This window comes from Kwoniella pini, chromosome 5, assembly GCF_000512605.2.
Source record: "Kwoniella pini CBS 10737 chromosome 5, complete sequence".
NCBI classification, from domain to species: Eukaryota; Fungi; Basidiomycota; class Tremellomycetes; order Tremellales; family Cryptococcaceae; genus Kwoniella; species Kwoniella pini.
Genome location: NC_091720.1, coordinates 334,628 through 353,547, shown reverse-complemented (window position 1 = coordinate 353,547; position 18,920 = coordinate 334,628). Strand labels below are relative to the sequence as shown.

Below are 18,920 nucleotides of genomic sequence, written 5' to 3'. Positions count from 1 at the left end.
TTACATCCTATATCTACAGTCTAAGTGCTCTACGAATAGCCTAGATTATGCTTGACCGATCCTCTAGAGAAGCTTGTTTCCTGCTCTGATAAAGAGGGACATCCATGTAGCTACCCCAGCTAAGAAAGTTACTGATCGGAAGTTGGCAAGGAAGGCTAAGAGTTCCAAGTCAGCAGACGCACTTTTAACAATTCAGAAAGCGAAGTCGGTATCGTTCATATCATGTGGAGAAGGTGAACAAGGTCGACATGAAAAGAGGGAAGAAAACTTACGGGAGGTGTTGTTGATGTAGACGATAGTATACGCAACTCTGAAAAACAGGTATAAGGCTGAAGTAGTGTTCAAGACAGAAGGTGAAAGTCTAGCGAAATTACCGGCGAGCTAACAGCACAAAAAGTGATAGATCAGCATGGCGGTATTGCGCCAAAGTATGACGTTATAAGGGTTGAGCGTTGGGCATCGAGGATGATAGACACTTACCACGGCGGCAGCGAATAAAGGCAAATTTTGGAATGCGTTTTCTTGGGCAGCTTCTGCTCTAATGAATTTCCCTTGAGCGTTAGGTGATAATTTGGCTTCTTTGACTTTGCCAATGTTTCCTCTGGGATCCTATTTGTATGTTATCAGTTACATCTTCACTCATTGTGATGAGTGGATCAGGACAATTTACCCTGTTATCCCATTCAGCGGTTCCAGGGGCTCTTTCAGCATTGTAAACTGAGATAGCGTAGAAGTGGGGAGCCATACTACGGTTGGAATTTGTGTCAGACTGGCATCACCTGGAACGGCGGTTGAGGAATCTGACTTACGCTGCTACCCAAGCTACTGGTACAGCATAGAGAGAGAGGTTGTTTGTGAGATTAAGACCGATGAAAGACATTGTGTAGAAGTTATGAGCGGTCGTTTATTGTATTAATCGAGAAGAGAGTGTTTTACACAGAGGTTGATGATGTTATAGATGGTTATGGTAAAAGAAGTAAGAAGTGAAGCAGAGTTATACTCGTTCGATGGATAGATTCGCTGGCATTGAAATCCCAAATACGATGGCAATAGTCTTTTCCTGAAAACCCGGCGAATGGGATGGGATGTGACGTCAATTCAAACGTTAATTGTGTACGGTTAGGTTAGTACCGGCTAACATAAGAATACATAAACAATGCTGGAGCGTGTCTCCGATTCTATCAACTATTTCTTGAACGTATATCAAGGTGATACATAATCCCCCCGTCTATCAGCATCTATTTGTCGAGACAAAACTCCGTCGTGTCGGTGACCATGCGATACATCGTGGAGTTCGACTAAATTCAAGGAGCAAGTTTTGATATGTGAACACCTATATGCCGAGTCGGTCAAAATAAATCGGCTGGGAATACTCGGGAGGACTGACGCTGGGATATCGCGCTCGAAGTTATGTATCGATAACATTCTTTCCACATTGTTGATACTGTCCTGAAAGTGTTCTCTATGATGGCAAAGTGCGGCCTACATGGACAAAGGTGAAATCAGAAGACATCCCAATGAAGGCGTACCGATCTGGGTGGATGTAGATAACCTGCTTACACGGTAGCTAGCACCATCTCGTCGAATCCATCACTACTACCAGTATGAGGGATCTCCGCTTGATGCTCGAAGTGTTCAGCCTCATCAACGTCTAATATTTCGAACGTTGAGTATTGAGGCGAGGCATGTTGGTCGAATAGTAATGATGGGACGGACGGAGCAAAAATAGTCATGGAGATAGGGTAGTTCCCATACGGCTTCATCTAAAGACTTGTATTTCTTATACCATGGCATGGATAGGTGAGCAACGGACAACAAGGAGCAATTCAGGTAGTTCCCTGTGACAGAGGGTGAATCATCGAGGGGAGATGACCGTGATTGTGTAGGGTGCCTTTAGTACCATGATGGATCACTACCTACGTAAGTCACTAGACTCTTCTATAATCCGCTTTCGACCATGGCGATTGTTCATTCTGACCACCACCACCGTATTTCATTGAAATGCATTATATCAATCTTCTACTACAAATTTCACTTCTCGTCCCTTGGAATACCCAATTTCTCCTCTGTGTTTCTCACCTCCTTTCGCTCTTCCTCCCTTTCTCGCTTGGAGCGATAAATCAAAACGAATTCTCTGATTATCAAGCACACTAGCGCCGAAAGAATGAGTATCAAGAGGGCTAGGGTCACTGTGTGAGCATATACATTAGCTATATGGCCTTTCGCGACTTTAATAGGGAGCTAGCTGCACTTGCACTTGATGATCATCATCAGCCATGACGCTAGACATACTGAGCCATCTGGAGGGAGGGTGACGCCTGGAATATGCTCGAACATGCTACAGCAAAGTTGGATATGAATTTCTGCTCCGTTACTGCAAGAGCAAGATGACTATAGATGCGATAAAGGCCCCTCAAACATCGTCCTAAAAATGGCACAATGTCGACTCAAGCTCCATTGTTCCCAACTATCCTCTTTTAGGGGATTCAAAGGATAGGGATTATCCTTTTTTTAGCTTGTTGATATTATGGTAGCCAGGCTCGCAAGATCTAGCTCCAGTGTATACCGAAGCGTACTTGGGCAGAAATATGTCCAATAAAGGTGTATGAGTATGTACTGTGCATATAGCTTGTCTTGTGCTTTGTCCGTTTCTGAACCCCTTATTCATCAAAACATGACAGCTTCTGTAATCATAGCAAAAAGATCCAATTCAATCCTTCCTCTTTCTCCGATTGTGACCGAACTTCCTCCTTTTCAGTTTCTCGTATAATCTACTTGCTCTAACATGCATTACTCCCTGCTCATGATCTACATTGTGTCGCTTATGTCGGATGAAGAGAAAGATGATGAACAGCGTCATCTCGACACCGATCAGTATCATCAGCCATCCTATGCATAGGAGATCAGTATCGGCTTGTCCTTTCAGGACATATTACTTTAGCCCTCACTCAGGATTTTGTCCCATGTTTCGTTTGGGATACACGTTCCTGTATCTGTTGTTATAATTCCGTCGTCTGGAAGCTCGAAGGGTTCTGACATGCTGAAAGTCTGTATCTATCGCAAAAGGGCCTATTGGGTTCAACGTATAATAGCTTATGAGGTATCATTCTGCAGGGGTTATCACGGCTTTTGCGAACTCATGTATTTACCTATCCGATAATGTCCTCATATCAACCAGAACGTGAAGGGAACAGCAGGATGAAAGGAAGGACCTTCTAATATTGGATAAGCCTATAATCTCTTAGACCATTCACTGCTCGCCGAAGGAGTTGCGCTGACCTTACTGACTACCATTTAGTCCGGCTACGAAGGGCAGTCTCTCCTAATCCAATGACGGCGGTCAAGCGGTCGTTTGAGGTCCAGCGGAATAGATTCATGATGAGTCATCCTTGGGAAGTTTTGGTCACATCTCCAGAAATAAGGAGATTGATATATACGTTTCACCTTATAGTTCAATGTCTCGTCATCTAGGCTTCGTGGTGATCGGATATCACTCAGCCACTACGCAGCTGTTTAGCCATTGTCAAGGTGATAGCTGTGCAGTACTCGGTCATCCATCAAAACCATGAACGTTCGATGAATCTTCCAGGCACCGGATGCGGATCGGAACGACCAGATTAAACAAAATTTAATTATGCTTACTAATCGCCTGGCATAGAATCCTGAAAAGAACAATGGAAATTCCCGATGCATGTGTGAAATAAGGGTGGATGTGTTAATTTCAGCATTCTTAGGCGCCAGAGTACCCTTCGGAAGCTGTTCACAAGTCATTGCACTCGGTCTCCGCTTTCACGTCCAGAACGTTAGTTGATAACTTTCATACAATCAATCAAGCCCAGAAATTAGGAACGGATGACTGCTGCGGGTACCTCTTATCGTTCGATTATCTATTGAGACGTCCTTTCCACATTGTAATGGGGATACCGCGTAGAAGGAAACCGAGGTTTTACCGTAGTAGCTCGATCGCTTGACTTTTGTTCTCAATGAATGGCCTTGCTCCAGAAGGTATATAAGGTAATGCGTCGCCATTGAAAAGCCCTCTCTTCCTTTCTCATCTACACATTCTTTTAACATTCACATCCTCTGTTCATACCAAATATTTGTCAATATGTTAGTCGGTACTTTACTCGCCATCCTTCCTGCTCTGGCAACAGCCACTGTTATTCCCAGAGCATCAGCCCGTTTCGGTAGATTGCACCGTAAGTACCGATTCATCCAAATATTGAGAACGATTATTTAATCAATCTGCCGGACGCTTCCGTCTTTCAGCTCATGACAACCAGAACTTATGCGTTGCCGCCGCCAGTCAGACCGCTGGTGCTGCAGTCTCTTTGTAAGTGTTCTCAGGATAACGTAAGCTTATTCATTTTATGACTAACATGGCTATTGAATAGTGTCGATTGTCATAAAGATGTGGACTCAGCTTCACCTCTTGAGCTTTGGAACATCACGACTTCAGCTGAATTCGTAAACAATTGGATTTCTCTCCAATCTGATCCTACTTTATGTTTGGAAGGTACTTCTTCCGCTCAAGCTGGAGGATCACTTGTTCTTGCTACATGTTCTACAAGTAAGACTGGAACTCAAAAGATTGGAAGATCAAGAGAAGGTTTCATGTCTTTCTCCAATGGTGAGTATTTATACGATGTTTTGTCATCATCAAGGGTATCCATCTGATCAATGGAGTTTTTAAAAAAGCCAATTGTCTTCACAAGAAAAGTGATTCCGAAGTAGATATACAAACTTGCTGGACTATGGCTTCTGATTTGGTGAGTATTCTGTATTCCCATTTCAACCTAGGTATGAGATAACGGCTGACATTTTAAAACAATGTAGAAATTCTACCCCTCTTAAGTAATCGGGTTTCATAAAGCATCTTATTGTCTTCTTAAGCTCGCTACGTGGTAGAATATGCATGCATACTGTCGTCACATCCAAGATATGAGGAAAACTCAGGGCCGCCAACCGCATTGCCGCGGACAATGGCAAAACATTTCGATTGCTCAGGGCGATCGAGCCACAGACGTCGAACCCTCAACAATTTTGCTGCGGTCCCCATTGAGCTCGACCACCGCGCCAAGAGTCTCTCCCAAGCACCGAGATATCGGGCGATATTTGGACGAAAGGGCGTCTCAAATCCTTTCATGATGTGTATAGTTTCACGCACATCTGAGTACACCATTGATCCTTCCCCCTTGTTTCGTCCCCACATCGCTCTCCAAATTCCTTTTAGAGGTTTTACATAGCTTTCCGAAACTTACTTATAGGTTTTGATCAAGCTGAATGGAAAGACTGTGATGAAGATTTCTACCATTCATGTATTAAACAGCCAAACCTTTGCCGTTATGATACAAGCTTGAGTGATCCTTTCTCCCCAGCTGAAACTTTCATATAGACTTCCCAAGTGCGTATTTCGACACCTTAAAAGCAGGTTTACCAACAAACAAAGTCTGTCAGAGTATAAAATGTTCAGAATGATTAATGCTGGCAGTTTCAATTTTGTCTTTTCAATTCTGAATAACGAAAAAACTCGCGCTAATTGAGTAATAGAGTAACAAGATTGAATAATTTCTATAATAGATAATCAAAAAGTACAATGATCGCTACAGTATTTTTATCGCTTTTACCCCTCCTTGCCTTGGGTTCCAGCTCAACGGGCCCACATAGATTTCATTCGAGACAATCTTCCGCATCCAAAATTCAGCGTAAGTGATATGGTTGACATGTGAATGCATTGACATATCTGCTAACACCATGCGAATGGAAATATAGCGATTCCCCAGGATGGTCAAGGTGAAAGCAATCTTTGTGTGACAGTCATGGGAGGACAAGCTGTAGTCGGGGCAAAAATAAACATGTGAGTCCTTCTATCGGTTTAGTAAAGTGTCACTTAAAACAAAGAAGTCATTGCTTATGCGACACCTTCTGCAGTGCAACATGTTTCGAGCATTCCGATCAAGAAGGCAATGACAAAACTTATTTACAAGATTTTGCTTGTTCCGAAGATAACACTGGAGGACTTTTAAATATTGCATTACAATCAGCACCTCATCTTTGTATTGATAGAGGGAGTGATGATTCTCCTGAAGGAAGTGGATTGGAGTTACAAGAATGCATTAATCCTCCTGTTCCTGCTCAACTTTGGAATTATCAAAATCAACAGATCATCTCTCATATTGGTACGTAACTGCCTTAGCCTCAACGCGTAGAAAGCAAGGCTATTTTACTGATGAGATGCGATTTAGGCGATATTGATAGATGCCTTGACGTACAAGAAGATTCGGGTCGTTACCTGAAGGAAGGCGAACCGTATGCAAGTGAGAAATTCTTACAGACTTGGACATGTGTAGAAGGTAATACAAATCAAGTGAGTATTATAATTATCTTACTTGAGTCGTGAGATGCAGAAGTGCTAATTGTATTTATGCTTATTTGCAAAGATGTGGAAACTTACTCCTGCTCAATAATCGATTTATGCTAAACGAGGACTAGTCATAAGCTCTGTAGAAATGTAAAGCTTTTTTAATTATATATAGCATGATCATGTATCCCGTTCAATATGCATCATCGTTATTGCATCAAGCTGTTGGACCGACAAAAAATATCTTATTTAGCCAATTTTCGAATTGTTGATATCTTAATCGACCATTTCAAATATAATGTATCTCAATCAGCCTATTCTACTATATAGCATCTAATTCAGCCAATTCCAGGACATGCATACGGCATGTATAGCTTATATACGAAATTTACAGAGTTATATCACTTTCAAAGTTTCAGGATGGTTCACAAGTGCCCAACAGTCTTATCCCTGCTAGGAAAAGACGGTATAGGTGCGAAAAATGTCGAACATATTGCGGTGGAAATAGATCTCTAGCGATATATGGATTAATCCGACAGCTCGATCCATTATCGATGACCAAGTAATTGTCGGGGAAGGGTGAAATATACAGGAAGACATACAGGAGGACATACAGGACAACCAGGTGTAATACAGACTGCTTTCAATTGTCTGTCTGGGTTGTTATCTAAGAGGAAACAGGTATAATTATGGTGTTGTAGCGATGAATTCATGTTTTAACAATTACCTTAAATCCGAACATCTCTTTATATTTTTTGAACTCTGAAACTGGCTGAATTAGATGCTATATAGTGAAATAGGCTGATTAAGATACATTATAGCTAAACTGGTCGATCAAGATATCAACAATTCGGAAATTGGCTAAATAAGATATTTCTTGGTTTGACCGAGCATATGAATGGTTTCCAAACCATTTGCACCGCATTTCTTTCGTTCGCTGGCGCACTTACACCTTTCTCGTTCTTCGAAACATCTATAACTCCTTCTGAAAATCACCCCGTTTGGGGCAAACGCAGAATTAATGACCCCTTGCCCCGTGTGATCACCTTTCAAATCTCCTTGAGGCTCCTTTAGTGTTATTGTGATCCGCACGGGAGTATGATCAATGGATCTTGGATAAAGGACATCCGAGTATTGATTGAGGCACTAAATATGTAGTCAAACATGGCAAATGTTTTGATTAATATATAAATTACCCTTGGCATGCCATATTAAATCCCCTAATCTAATTATTATTGCATATCGATATAATCACAATATATATCAACCATTTGCTAACCAACATTAACTATTCAAAATTTTCATTGAATCGATGTTTGTCAAAGCTTTGTTCGGCCTATTGCCCTTTCTGTCCTCAGCTTTAGCTGTGATGATGATCTCACGTATGTTTTATACCAGAGTAAACAGAATCACGCGCTGATTATGATTGTGCAGCTGTTGCCAGTGAGGGAGAATTGTGTTTGACTGTCAAAGATAAACAAGCAATCGCAGGAGCCAAAGTTCAGCTGTGAGTTAGGGTTTCTCGTTGTTCGTTGTATATTTCGTTTTCAGATAGGCTCAAGGAAAAATTGGTTGACTCCGACAATGGTTTGTTTAGTGAGCCATGTCTTGTAGAGGCAGATTCTTCGATATCAAAATCAAAATATCAACAATGGAATGACATCAACAAAAACGGGGAAGGATTACAACAGATCGTTCTTGCTAATTCTGGTGATAAATTATGTTTGGATAAAGGAGCGGATGATTCTGAATTTGGGAGTGGTTTAACTATTGAAAATTGTGGAAATCCTAAGCCAACTCCAGCTCAATTGTGGTTATATCGAGAACAACAATGGTTAATGACTTCTTTCGGTGAGTGATCATTACTACTGTTGAGCGTACTTGATGATATAGAGCATTCTACGATGTATAAACTCTTTACCTTTTCTAGATGACGAATCGAGATGGAGGTGCCTTGATGCCGAATTAGAATCTACAGCAAATGACTCTCAAAAAGATAGAAATGTTAAAGACGTACGAACTTATACTTGTGGTGCGACTTCCAATCAGGTGAATTGAAATCGTTCTAAGACCAGAAAGCATTAAGGATAACGCTGACCACACTGCACATTGCGCGTTCAGTCTTGGGATATTCAGTAAAGTTGTGGCAAGTGGTTAGTCAAAGCACCTTCGTGTCCTTAAAAGCACCTTCCGCACCTTAGAATCGGTCCGAAAATTAATCACCCATCAGCTCTATTGATGATACCAGGATGATCCTTCGGGGTCATCATGCAATACATATATATGATACAACGCTGAAGTAAAGTATCGATCGAGTATGGAGTCTGAATGGCTAAGGAATTTTGCTCATATCCACTGCCAATTGCCTTGCCATCCCATTCCTGTGCCCATATCGCTCTGTTGAGTTTGATCTCCACCTTGACCTTGACCTTGACCTTGACCTTGACCTTGACCTTGACCTTGACTTTGACTTTGACTTTGACTCTGATTTTGTTGATTATACCCTCCCATATTCATATTCATCTGATTTGGATCGAAACCAAATGCCATATTTCCCATTCCCATTGGCATATTCATTTGAGGTTGACAGAAACCTCCAGGTTGTCCATTATTCATTCCCATATTCATACCCAATCCCATCCCCATATTAGGGAATTGAGGTTGACCAAAAGGTATCATTCCCATTCCCATTCCCATCGGCATTGGCATTGGCATTGGTAAACCCATACCCATATTCATCATAGCCATTTGCTGCATCATCATTTGATTCGGGTTCATTTGATTACCTCCTCCTCCTAGAATATTGAATTGATTAAAGCCTTGCATACCCATATCTCCCATATGAGATTGCATTTGCTGTGGTTGTTGATTTCGTTGATTATACATTTGTCTATTTTGTGGTCGAAATCCTGAATTAGGTATTGAATTGGGTCTTCCACCCCCACCGCCGGGTATCGCACCACCAGGTAGGTTCCTGGGACGTCTTTGAGGTGATTTAGGTCTTAATGTGTCAATCTCGGTATGATATGGTAAAATCGGTTTACCGTCTGATTCAGGTATCAAGGATGGATAAGTCACTGGATCAAATATCTGTACTTCGTTATCAAATTCCAAGGGATTAGGAGACTCAAGACAAGCTGTAACCCAGCCTCTACGCGGAATGGGATTCGTAGGAAATAATTCAAGTCTTCTTGTTCCAAGACAGAAATTTTCGATAAGTGTATATAGGTACGGTGGAAAGGCTGGAGATGTCGATTCTAAAGATAATGATAAATCGTCAATAAAAAGAAGTAGAACGCAAAACGGTCTCATGAGTTAAAGAAAGAGGTTTTCACGATATACTTCAAGGCCAAACTCACCATCATCACATTCCCAAACCATAACATCCGTATCAACATTACAATGAACGAATCTCGTATCAGTTGATCTTCTTACTGTTCCTCTTATACCCATTAAACAATGATATTTTTGACTAGAAAATAAAGAACCATTTTCGACCTTTCTTTTTTGGTCTTTTTCTTTTTGTTCATTTTCTTCCCATAGATCATCTTTTTGAAAAGTTGAATTTGATTTATTAGTTTTTACCCAAACTATATCTTCAGCTCTTCTAAATCCCCATTTTGCAAAACATTCTCTTCCTCTTTCTAAACCTTGTTCATTTCCTTTTCCACACCATAAAAAAATAAATCCAGGATCAGAAGAAATTTGTCTAATTGGTAAATTTGAAATTTCTTCCCAAGTTAAAGAATTTAAAAGATTAATTAAAATAACATCAAATTTATTATTATTTCCTAATGATGAAGATAATATAGAATTAAATGAAAAAGAAGGAGAAAAAGAAGAAAAAGGTAAATTTAATAAAAGTGGTTGATGTGAATGATTTTTAACTAAATTTGATTTTAAATTCATAAGTTTTTTTAAAGCTGGATATCTATATTTTTTGAATTATTTTTTTTAAACTTTGAATTTCATTTTTTTATATTAATGAAATTTATTTTTTAAAACTTACTCTTCACATATTTCTTCATCTTTTGAACCTAATATATAATTACTTGGTAATTCATTTGATTTTCCAAACCAATTACAATAATCATTTCTTATAGTTTCTTCTTCTTTTATATAATTTAATACATTGTCTTTACTAATTACTCCATTTTCCTCTTCCTCTTGAGCATCGTGTTGATCTTGAACAGCCGATGAGTCATCTTGAGATTTTCGAGATAGGTTATGTGGTACAGGGAAGTTGTATTCCGGATCTATAAGCTTACGTCTATTTCGTTGCTTTAGGAGTATATCATTTAGGAAATCACGATGAGATGATATCGTCATTGCTGTTGCTGAGTTTATCATACTGATTCTACTATCATGGCAAATGTCTGTCTAAGCTATATGAATATTGTCATTGTGTCGTAACGCTTCCTGGTATGATTACTGCAGTCATCAAGTGGAACTGGATTAGGATATGAATCAAGAACAACGAAGTTAGTTAGAAGCTGATACGAGTAGTTACTACTTATTTGAGCGGGGACCCCAATATCTATTAACCGGGACTTCCAATGGTAAATCACCATACTATACCACCAACCTTCCTTGTCTGTCTTCATTGCATAATATACATAAATATTGTATCTCATGAATCGTACGTAAAGTATATATACACTTATATATAAATATCATAACTCCTCGTCATTGCTGCTCCATTACAAGCTTTTTTGGAATTAACACATCACGATATACGTAATTATCAGACCTATTCCAATCATTTGGTATATCATGACCGACAGATCAAGTCAGGAATCACGACCTCTGCAATGCCAAATTGGAATATATCAGCAATGAAATCTCTCAAGTTAAATATACTGGTATGAATCACATATCACAGTCGTTGAGAAGTGCTGAACGCGAAAAACTATACTCACTTGGTCACTACAGCCCAACCTTCTTCTCCAGGTTCAAAATCTCCTGGATCCTCATCATCCAGTAAAGGTGATTTGGGACTACGTCTAGCTGATAACCTTTTACTCAACGATCCAGAGCTTCTAAATTGTTGTTGAGGAGTAGCATCTAAATCTTCTTGCTCCGATGCTTTACGAGAACTCGCTTCCGGGGTGTTGGTTTTATCTACCGATAATCCTTCTCGAAGGGGTTTCGATTTACCAGGAATATTAGCTACAGGCGTAGAAGGGAAATCATCAGGGATTTCAATTGCTTCACCATCACCTGGACCTTTTCTTTCAATGTAATTCTTCTTAACATTTTTGATGTTTTCAGGTAAATCAAGATCGACATCACTAGGGTTGTGAGTAATAGAATCTGTGGGAGTGTGAGCGGTCGCGGCGGAAGGCTTTTGGGGTGTCGTAACAGGCGACGAAACGTGAACCTGTACTCTAGGTTTATCTTCATCAGGAACATCCGGAAAACTCTTCAAGAATTGACCATCTATCGGTGTGGCGAATCCACTATGTCCTCCCTCGCTGTTTGGGATCTCCAATTCACCAGGTGAGGTTATGGGATCTTCCACATCGGGGTCGGCAGTTGGAGGATCAGGGAAAGATGGGGTCTTCGCACCTGAGCCGATAGTCGATTCGTCTACTCCTTCTTTTTGAGACTCGACACCTTCTTGATCTGTATGGGATGATTTATCGATTGACTCGGCTGACTCGGCTGAAGCTGGCTGAGCGATCGGTGCAGGTTCAATGTGGAGCTGTTTCGGTTCGTCTGCCGATCTCGAAGTGATCTGATCCTCTGTCGCTTCTGCGCCGATTGCAGTGACAGGCGGTTGATCACTTTCAGTCTGAAGGCCTTCGCCGATATGAAGGGTGTTAGGCTTAGGAGTCGAAGGAGTTTCCGTCCGTGCTGATGACGGCGACGACTTGTCTTCCTCTTCGGATGTTTGCACCCCAGCAGGGTTGGCACTAAGGGGTGTAGGTGGGGCCTCCACTTCAGTAGCTTGTGTTCTTTCTCCGTTGTCGACGTCATCGGCCGCTGATGAAGTGACTTCTTCGGCGTCCATGTCCTGTTCCTTCTGTTCATCTTTTTCGTCTTTTTCTTGAGGCGAGATATAATGTTCAGGCTCAATTGGTCTTTTAGTAGGATTCTTCTCTTCTTGATCTTTTCTCGCTTGTGGGTCATTGTCAAGTTGACTGATCGGTTTTCCAGCTTCTTGCAAAGTAGGAGGTTTGAATTCGGGTTTATACGGATCTTCTTTAGCCGATTTAGAGTCATCTCCTTTATATGTTGGGTTGATCAAATCGGGATCGCCATTCTTGGGTTCATCTTGTTGATATGCATTATTTGATTCGGTGTTTTGCTGTTCATGGGAAGAACCTCTCTCTATGTGTTTCTGCTTGTATTCACTTTCGAACCACTGAGTGGAACCGGCAATATTCTTTTTGGCACCACCTTCTTTTGCCTCCATCTCACCTGGACCAACGTAAACGGTTTCTTCTGTTTCATTGATTCCACCATCGTAGTTGGATATATCTTGATTTTCAGTTTCTCCAGGTTCAATCACTTGATCAGCAGTCTCAACATCATCCATATGTTGTCCTGCTTCCCCACCTTGTTCCTTGACTTCGTCTTCTGCGATAGGATGCTCAGCTATACCTTGAGTGTAAGTATCACCTGCCATAGCGTTGGCTGGTATACTCAGTCCGATATCTCGAGAGGGTTGATCGGGTGGTCCAGACTCTTGCCGATTCTCGTCTCCTGCTGCACCTAGTTTACCAGCTTTGAGATCATCAAGATCAGCCGCCTGATTTGGATCATGCTTGTCCTTTGAATGATATGAATCTGGTTGTTCCTCGGACCTCTTGTCAGCGGGATTCGGTTCGGATACCGGGGCGGGCGATAGTCTTCCAGCTTTGAGATCCGCTAAATCTGGTGCGAGATTTGGATCTTCTTTCTTGTCGTGCGATTTGTCGCTGTTCAATTCAGATTTCGGCGCAGAGGATAGTTTGCCGGCTTTCAAATCGTCGAGATCGCTTGATACGTTGGGATCGGCTGACGAATCAGACACATTGATGGTGGGCTGAGATTGGGCCTCGCCTTCAGTCTCGTCTCCGTTTACGGATTCGTTACTCGCATCATCGGCAGGTCCATCCGCAAGGCTCGATCCTTCGTCGGCAACAACCGCTTCTTCAGGTAAGTTGTCGAACATCTGCTGTCGTACTGATTTGTCCTTGGGCGGCTCGGAGGTCGGCTCTGCAGCCTCTGTATCCTCTTTTTTGACCTCGAGCTTTTCCAATTTGTTACCAAGCTCCTCAACATCGTTGTCGCCCATCACACTACCCTCACCCACGACGCTACCTTCGCCGACAACACTTCCTTCCCCTAATTCTCGTCTTGCCGCTCTAGGCGTACCGATAGGGGTTGATACTCCACTCACATCTTGCATCATCGAGGTCTCTTCCTCACTTCCTCGCGATTGAGTGGCTAGTGAAGAGGAGATGGAAGGAGCAAAGTTTTTACTTGCCGAGGATTGAGCTGAAAGACCTCTAATCATTGGATTGGCCGCTGAAGCATTAGCAGTGGCGAGCTTTAGGTTCGAAGCCACAAGATCGTATTCTGGTGCAGGAAGTGGTGGAGTGCCAGTTGCGATGGGAGTCGAAGGGACTGATAAGGATAACTCAGATACATTATCCCCTTGCTCTGCTCTTGTTGAGGATGGGGTAGCAGTTCCATCCAGAACGGGTAAAGAAGCAGCTACAAGCGATGGTGGAAGACCTGCGCCAGGAGAAGTAGGAGGGGAAGATGAACGCGAAGTGATAGGTGAATTCGAAGATTCGAATGTTCCAGCCGCACTACTGCCGATTGATCCTGATGGACTTGCTGATCGTGCTCCCGGGGCAGCAAAGGTTGTTGAAGGTTTGGGAATGGTAGCTGAAGAAGGGGTATTGGTACCCGTACCAGATGAACCGGTAGATTGATTTTGCAGAAGAACTACATTGTTCTGATTGCCCATACTTGGGATTCTATTTCCGATCAATCCTCTGTTCTCGGAAATTCTCCTTTTTTCATTAGGATGATCTCTACCTGAATTGATCATGCCTGCTGTCTTCGGATCTAAAGATGGGATCCGATTTCCTACTAATCCACCTCGGCTAATCGAAGGTTCTTGACGAGCGAAATGAGCTCTAGGTACAGGGGGTGGCGCTGAGGGATTATTGAATTTGGCAATTCGGTCTTTAAGTGAGCCAGATACTATTCGCGGTTGTCCACCCTGTCCACCGGACGGAGAGGAAGAACGGGAATTACCAGAAGGTGGTGTTAGTGAATCGTCGGGCCTTATAACCGTTGCAAGGAAAGATCAGTAAAGTGGCAAGTATACAACTCAGTTGAACTTACATATTGATTTGGAAGCTACTGTCGTCGTTATAGTATGGCTTAGTGGTTGTATGTGGAAAAGATCGTTGCAAAGTCGTGCTTCAGTGACTGCTAAATCAACCTTCATTCAGCTCCATACGCTCATGCGCGTCAATCTCGCGTGACTTACTTAAACAGCTAGCATGAGCATTGACAATTTTTGTTACTATTGGTGATGCTTGTCTGATTCTTCTTCAATCTGACTGTCTGTTGACTGGGTATATACTATGCTTCTTTCCACTGACAAAGGGGTGTAACTTTTGAAGAATGAACGCAGCAAGAGTATACAAGGTTGTACTCTTTTGTCTTTTTGGTGCGTAATCTTTCCCGAGTGATACTCTTACTCTTTATATGATGACGTTTGAGATGCGTTCCTTCAAGTCTGAAACCTTAAGCAAAATCAAATTACGTAAATTGTGACTGAGTTTTATTTTTTCCCACGGTTGATTTGCATTACCCCCGAACGCGTCTATCGAATGTAAACAAAAAACAAACAGACAATTCAGCACAATCAATGTTCACGCTCTTATCTCATTTCGAATAAACCTTGCCAAATTACTCTCTCTAACGCCATCAGGATCGTAGAAGACGACCCTGTGTACGAATTTGCGGTACAAGATGGGCCTTCAACGTACACCGCCAAACCGCTCACAACCTTTACCATCCGTTTCACCTCGACCACTTATCCCGCCTAATGAGATTGAGGATGAAACACCTCGAATCGAAATTGACGAAGAGAAAGCAGTCGAAGCTGATAAAACTACGATATCTAATATATCTGACTCTAAAGCATTCGTACCACGACATCCAGGTGTAATGCGTACACCACCAGGAGATCAAGCGGATCTCGATAACAATTTAACTGAAAGGATTGAACATGTAGATGAAAGACCTATAAGACCTGCTCCTACTCCTTCTCCAATTCCTGATTCACCAAAACAATTACCAGAAGTAGACGATCAACCTATGATTTTAGATGATACTGCTTCAAATGAAGTTGAGGATGAGAATGAAGCTGAGAATATAGTGGAAAATGCCATGCAGATTGATGAACCAAGTCCTGAAAAACCAATAAAATCTCGTAAAGAAGACGACGCTCATCAATCAATTACTCCTCCAACTGGATCTCTTAGCGCTCAAGCAGGTCCTTCAAATATTCATCCACCTACAACTCCTTCATCACAACCTTCAATACCCAAAACACCTCGATCAAGAAGGAAAACAATGGAACCTCTTCCTTCTCCACCTAGACCTCAAGCTCTTCAAGAAGAGGAATACGAATTCGGGAGAAGATATCAACTGACTATGGAGACTTTAGAGCGAGCTGTCAAAGCAGGTGCGCAGAGGTGGACTACAGAGCATCTAAAAGGTTGTTTTCCACTTTTAACGAAAGAATTGGGTCGACCAATGGAGGATGTTTGTTTTAGTGCAAGTCAAACTATGAGGTCTAATATTCTGGTGAGTACATCATGTTAAATGCGATTGGAAGCGATCACTTTATTGGTGATTCTACTTGTGATCATGAAAATAAGATGGAACTGATATCCTTGACGTATAGGTTCATGCTCATTCTCATTTAGATCATTATAAAGTTGGTCCAGCATTACGAGCAATAGATGAAGTAGATAAAGAAGCAAGGGATTACTTAAGAGCAAATCCACCTGATTCTGAGAGTGGTAAATTGGGTAGACCAGATGCTTGGAGGTGAGCTAATTTAGTCGTATCAATCCAATGAATTGAAGAAAACAAGCTAACTCTGTGTTGCTTGTACAGACCAGATGTAACGCCAAATGCTTTGGTCGCTTCTTCAGTATTACCAATATACGATGAAGCTTATGCGAAATTACGTGAAGAATATTTGGAGGTAAATTCGATTGCCTCGCGCCATGTAGAATTGACAATTGATAGCTAAATCTTCTGATTTTTTTTTCTAGATGCGTAATTATTGTTCAGAGAAATATAAATCGATAGTTGAGAAACAAAATCAATTAAATGAGATTGAAAATGGTGTAGCTGACGGTGTAATTGATTTAGAAAAGGTATGTTCCACTTCTCTTTATTCTTATTCACAAAAATCAATTTATCGCTTGGAGCTGATTGATCTAAATATAACAATTATAGACAATTGAAATACTTGATGATTTACCTGTAGAAGATATGATGATTTGGACAGAATCTACAGAAACTAAATTAGAAACTCGTGCTCCTGAACAAGTACAATGATTATTTCCTGGGTTTAGTTTTCAGGTGAATAAGTGAAATTGACAACTCCCAGTTTATTGCGGTTAGTTATCGAACGAAACGCGTTTGACATAATTAGAATCTTTGGAGTTCAGCAGTTGTGAGATCACTAATGAAGATCAATGGGATCATCAAATATATTCGCTCAGCTTGTACATGTACTTTTGTAATATTATCTTATATTCATATAACGATTTAGATGCACGATCTCATATGATGTGAATGACAAGCTGGTGTCAGAAAACAATAGCATTTCCAAATAACAAGTTTTAAATTCATTACAGCAGATCCCTTTAGCATAAATTACCTAACAATCTAAAATCTATTTATTATGCCATAAAAGAGTTTTAAGATTTGTCCAAACTTCAGAATCATGATATAAATATCCTATAAAATAATTTTCAAAATTTAGTAATCTCTTTGGAAAAAGTCCAATTTTTGCAATTACCTCTCAATGTGAATAAAAAAACTAAAAGAATAAAAAAACTTACTCATACTATTATTCATACCAGGTTGAATTCTTTCACCTCTATGTCTAAATAAATACATTACACCTGCCCAACTTAATGTACTTATAATTGTAAAAGGTAAATTTGCAGGTGGAATAGGTTTTGGATTTGATTGAATTGAATTTAAAGAAGGTAAAGGATGATTTAATGGAGAAATTGGTGATTTAAAAGATTTTCCTCCTATTTCATTTTCATATAATCTAGGTAAAAATGCTAATATTACTCTTGACATTACATAAAGTACTATTTGTTCATTTATCTTAAAAAAAAAAAAAACCAAAAATCAGATTCAGGTATTATATTATATTCGAAAAACTTTTTTTTTAACTTACAGCTGTTCTTTCTCCAAAAACCCAAAATCCACCTAATCCACCTGCAATAAAAGTATCTAAATCACGTTCTTTTCCACCATTTAATTTTTTTTGTAAAAGTAACATTAATTTATAAATTGTTACAAATTTACATAAATTCGTTGCATGTGTACGTGTTGCATTTATAATTCCTTTTATCTTTGCTGGCCATCTATAAATATATTGAAAATTATCAAATAAAATGAAAATGATCAAGCAATTATGAGCAGTTGATGGGTGTCATGAAAAATCAAATCAATAAACTCACGGTTTATGAGAGAATAATAAAGTCATTACAAGTGCATGAGGAAATCCTAACCCATTCAAAAAAAAATCCAAAAAAAACAATCAACTTCATAATTTCATTTCAAATATAAAGGGGATCATTTACATACGAATTTTAACTCCATATACTAATCCATTTCTTGCACCTTTTAAAATAGCTAACCATTCTTGATTGGCAGGACTATTAACAATATAATCAAATTTTGATAATTAACATTTATTTTTTCCCTTCTTTTAGTCTACTTAATAAGTACATATGCGAATATTACTCACTTCATTAAAAATTGTTGAATTGATGACATGTTGAAAAAAGAACAAAATCTATATATTCATATGTATCGATAAGATAATATGAGAAATCGAATTTAAGAAGTTGAGTAATCTCGTTATTTTCTCCTATAATATTTGTACTCTCTTTATTCTTCTTGATTCTTTACGCTTTATCAAGACTCTTCAATACTCTATATTCGAATGAAATGTACGATCTGATAATAATAACAATCACATTAGATGATAGAATAGAATTAACAAATAAACCTAGTCCAAGTTGAATTGGAATTCGTTCAATAGTACCATCAGCTTGGAACCGGTTATTAAATGAATTACAATTAACCGGAGTACTATAACATCACTACTACAATCGCACAAAACAATTCCATGCGTACATTGGGAGTGACTGCATGTAAGTTTTTTGACTACAATGCGTAGCAATGTAAGTCTAGGATGAAGTTCGGCAGCTGCGAGTAGTTTGACGTGTCATATAATACATCTCATATCATGGGATTAACGAATCGAACCAACAGTATATAC

General features: G+C 40.1%; 9 protein-coding genes across 9 annotated transcripts; 4 read left to right on the top strand and 5 right to left on the bottom strand.

Moving 5' to 3' along the window:
- Window positions 1–63: 63 nt before the first annotated feature.
- Window positions 64–880, bottom strand: I206_103890 (uncharacterized protein; the record flags this gene model as incomplete). Its single annotated transcript, XM_019156267.1, has 5 exons — window positions 64–155; window positions 273–381; window positions 481–609; window positions 671–746; window positions 810–880. 5 exons carry the CDS (start codon window positions 878–880, stop codon window positions 64–66), a joined length of 477 nt encoding a protein of 158 aa, XP_019011225.1.
- A 469-nt stretch (window positions 881–1,349) lies between these two features.
- Window positions 1,350–1,733, bottom strand: I206_103889 (uncharacterized protein; the record flags this gene model as incomplete). The annotated part of the gene is made up of 2 exons (XM_019156268.1): window positions 1,350–1,482; window positions 1,561–1,733. The coding sequence occupies 2 exons, from the start codon at window positions 1,731–1,733 to the stop codon at window positions 1,350–1,352; spliced, it is 306 nt and encodes a 101-aa protein (XP_019011226.1).
- A 2,375-nt stretch (window positions 1,734–4,108) lies between these two features.
- On the top strand, window positions 4,109–4,854 carry I206_103888 (uncharacterized protein; the record flags this gene model as incomplete). The annotated part of the gene is made up of 5 exons (XM_019156269.1): window positions 4,109–4,199; window positions 4,270–4,333; window positions 4,395–4,630; window positions 4,699–4,769; window positions 4,837–4,854. The coding sequence occupies 5 exons, from the start codon at window positions 4,109–4,111 to the stop codon at window positions 4,852–4,854; spliced, it is 480 nt and encodes a 159-aa protein (XP_019011227.1).
- Window positions 4,855–5,596: 742 nt separating this feature from the next.
- Window positions 5,597–6,467, top strand: I206_103887 (uncharacterized protein; the record flags this gene model as incomplete). Its single annotated transcript, XM_019156270.1, has 5 exons — window positions 5,597–5,705; window positions 5,773–5,857; window positions 5,932–6,179; window positions 6,246–6,367; window positions 6,441–6,467. 5 exons carry the CDS (start codon window positions 5,597–5,599, stop codon window positions 6,465–6,467), a joined length of 591 nt encoding a protein of 196 aa, XP_019011228.1.
- Window positions 6,468–7,673: 1,206 nt separating this feature from the next.
- I206_103886 (uncharacterized protein) lies at window positions 7,674–8,500 on the top strand (the record flags this gene model as incomplete). Its single annotated transcript, XM_019156271.1, has 5 exons — window positions 7,674–7,743; window positions 7,796–7,868; window positions 7,959–8,212; window positions 8,292–8,410; window positions 8,483–8,500. The coding sequence occupies 5 exons, from the start codon at window positions 7,674–7,676 to the stop codon at window positions 8,498–8,500; spliced, it is 534 nt and encodes a 177-aa protein (XP_019011229.1).
- A 207-nt stretch (window positions 8,501–8,707) lies between these two features.
- On the bottom strand, window positions 8,708–10,690 carry I206_103885 (uncharacterized protein; the record flags this gene model as incomplete). Its single annotated transcript, XM_070202847.1, has 4 exons — window positions 8,708–8,742; window positions 8,815–9,618; window positions 9,721–10,292; window positions 10,371–10,690. The coding sequence occupies 4 exons, from the start codon at window positions 10,688–10,690 to the stop codon at window positions 8,708–8,710; spliced, it is 1,731 nt and encodes a 576-aa protein (XP_070058948.1).
- A 586-nt stretch (window positions 10,691–11,276) lies between these two features.
- I206_103884 (uncharacterized protein) lies at window positions 11,277–14,813 on the bottom strand (the record flags this gene model as incomplete). Its single annotated transcript, XM_019156273.1, has 2 exons — window positions 11,277–14,646; window positions 14,704–14,813. 2 exons carry the CDS (start codon window positions 14,811–14,813, stop codon window positions 11,277–11,279), a joined length of 3,480 nt encoding a protein of 1,159 aa, XP_019011231.1.
- Window positions 14,814–15,343: 530 nt separating this feature from the next.
- On the top strand, window positions 15,344–16,948 carry I206_103883 (uncharacterized protein; the record flags this gene model as incomplete). Its single annotated transcript, XM_019156274.1, has 5 exons — window positions 15,344–16,183; window positions 16,284–16,429; window positions 16,499–16,589; window positions 16,660–16,764; window positions 16,847–16,948. 5 exons carry the CDS (start codon window positions 15,344–15,346, stop codon window positions 16,946–16,948), a joined length of 1,284 nt encoding a protein of 427 aa, XP_019011232.1.
- A 340-nt stretch (window positions 16,949–17,288) lies between these two features.
- I206_103882 (uncharacterized protein) lies at window positions 17,289–18,412 on the bottom strand (the record flags this gene model as incomplete). Its single annotated transcript, XM_019156275.1, has 6 exons — window positions 17,289–17,353; window positions 17,458–17,734; window positions 17,808–17,997; window positions 18,094–18,139; window positions 18,221–18,291; window positions 18,384–18,412. The coding sequence occupies 6 exons, from the start codon at window positions 18,410–18,412 to the stop codon at window positions 17,289–17,291; spliced, it is 678 nt and encodes a 225-aa protein (XP_019011233.1).
- Between the last annotated feature and the right edge of the window lie 508 nt (window positions 18,413–18,920).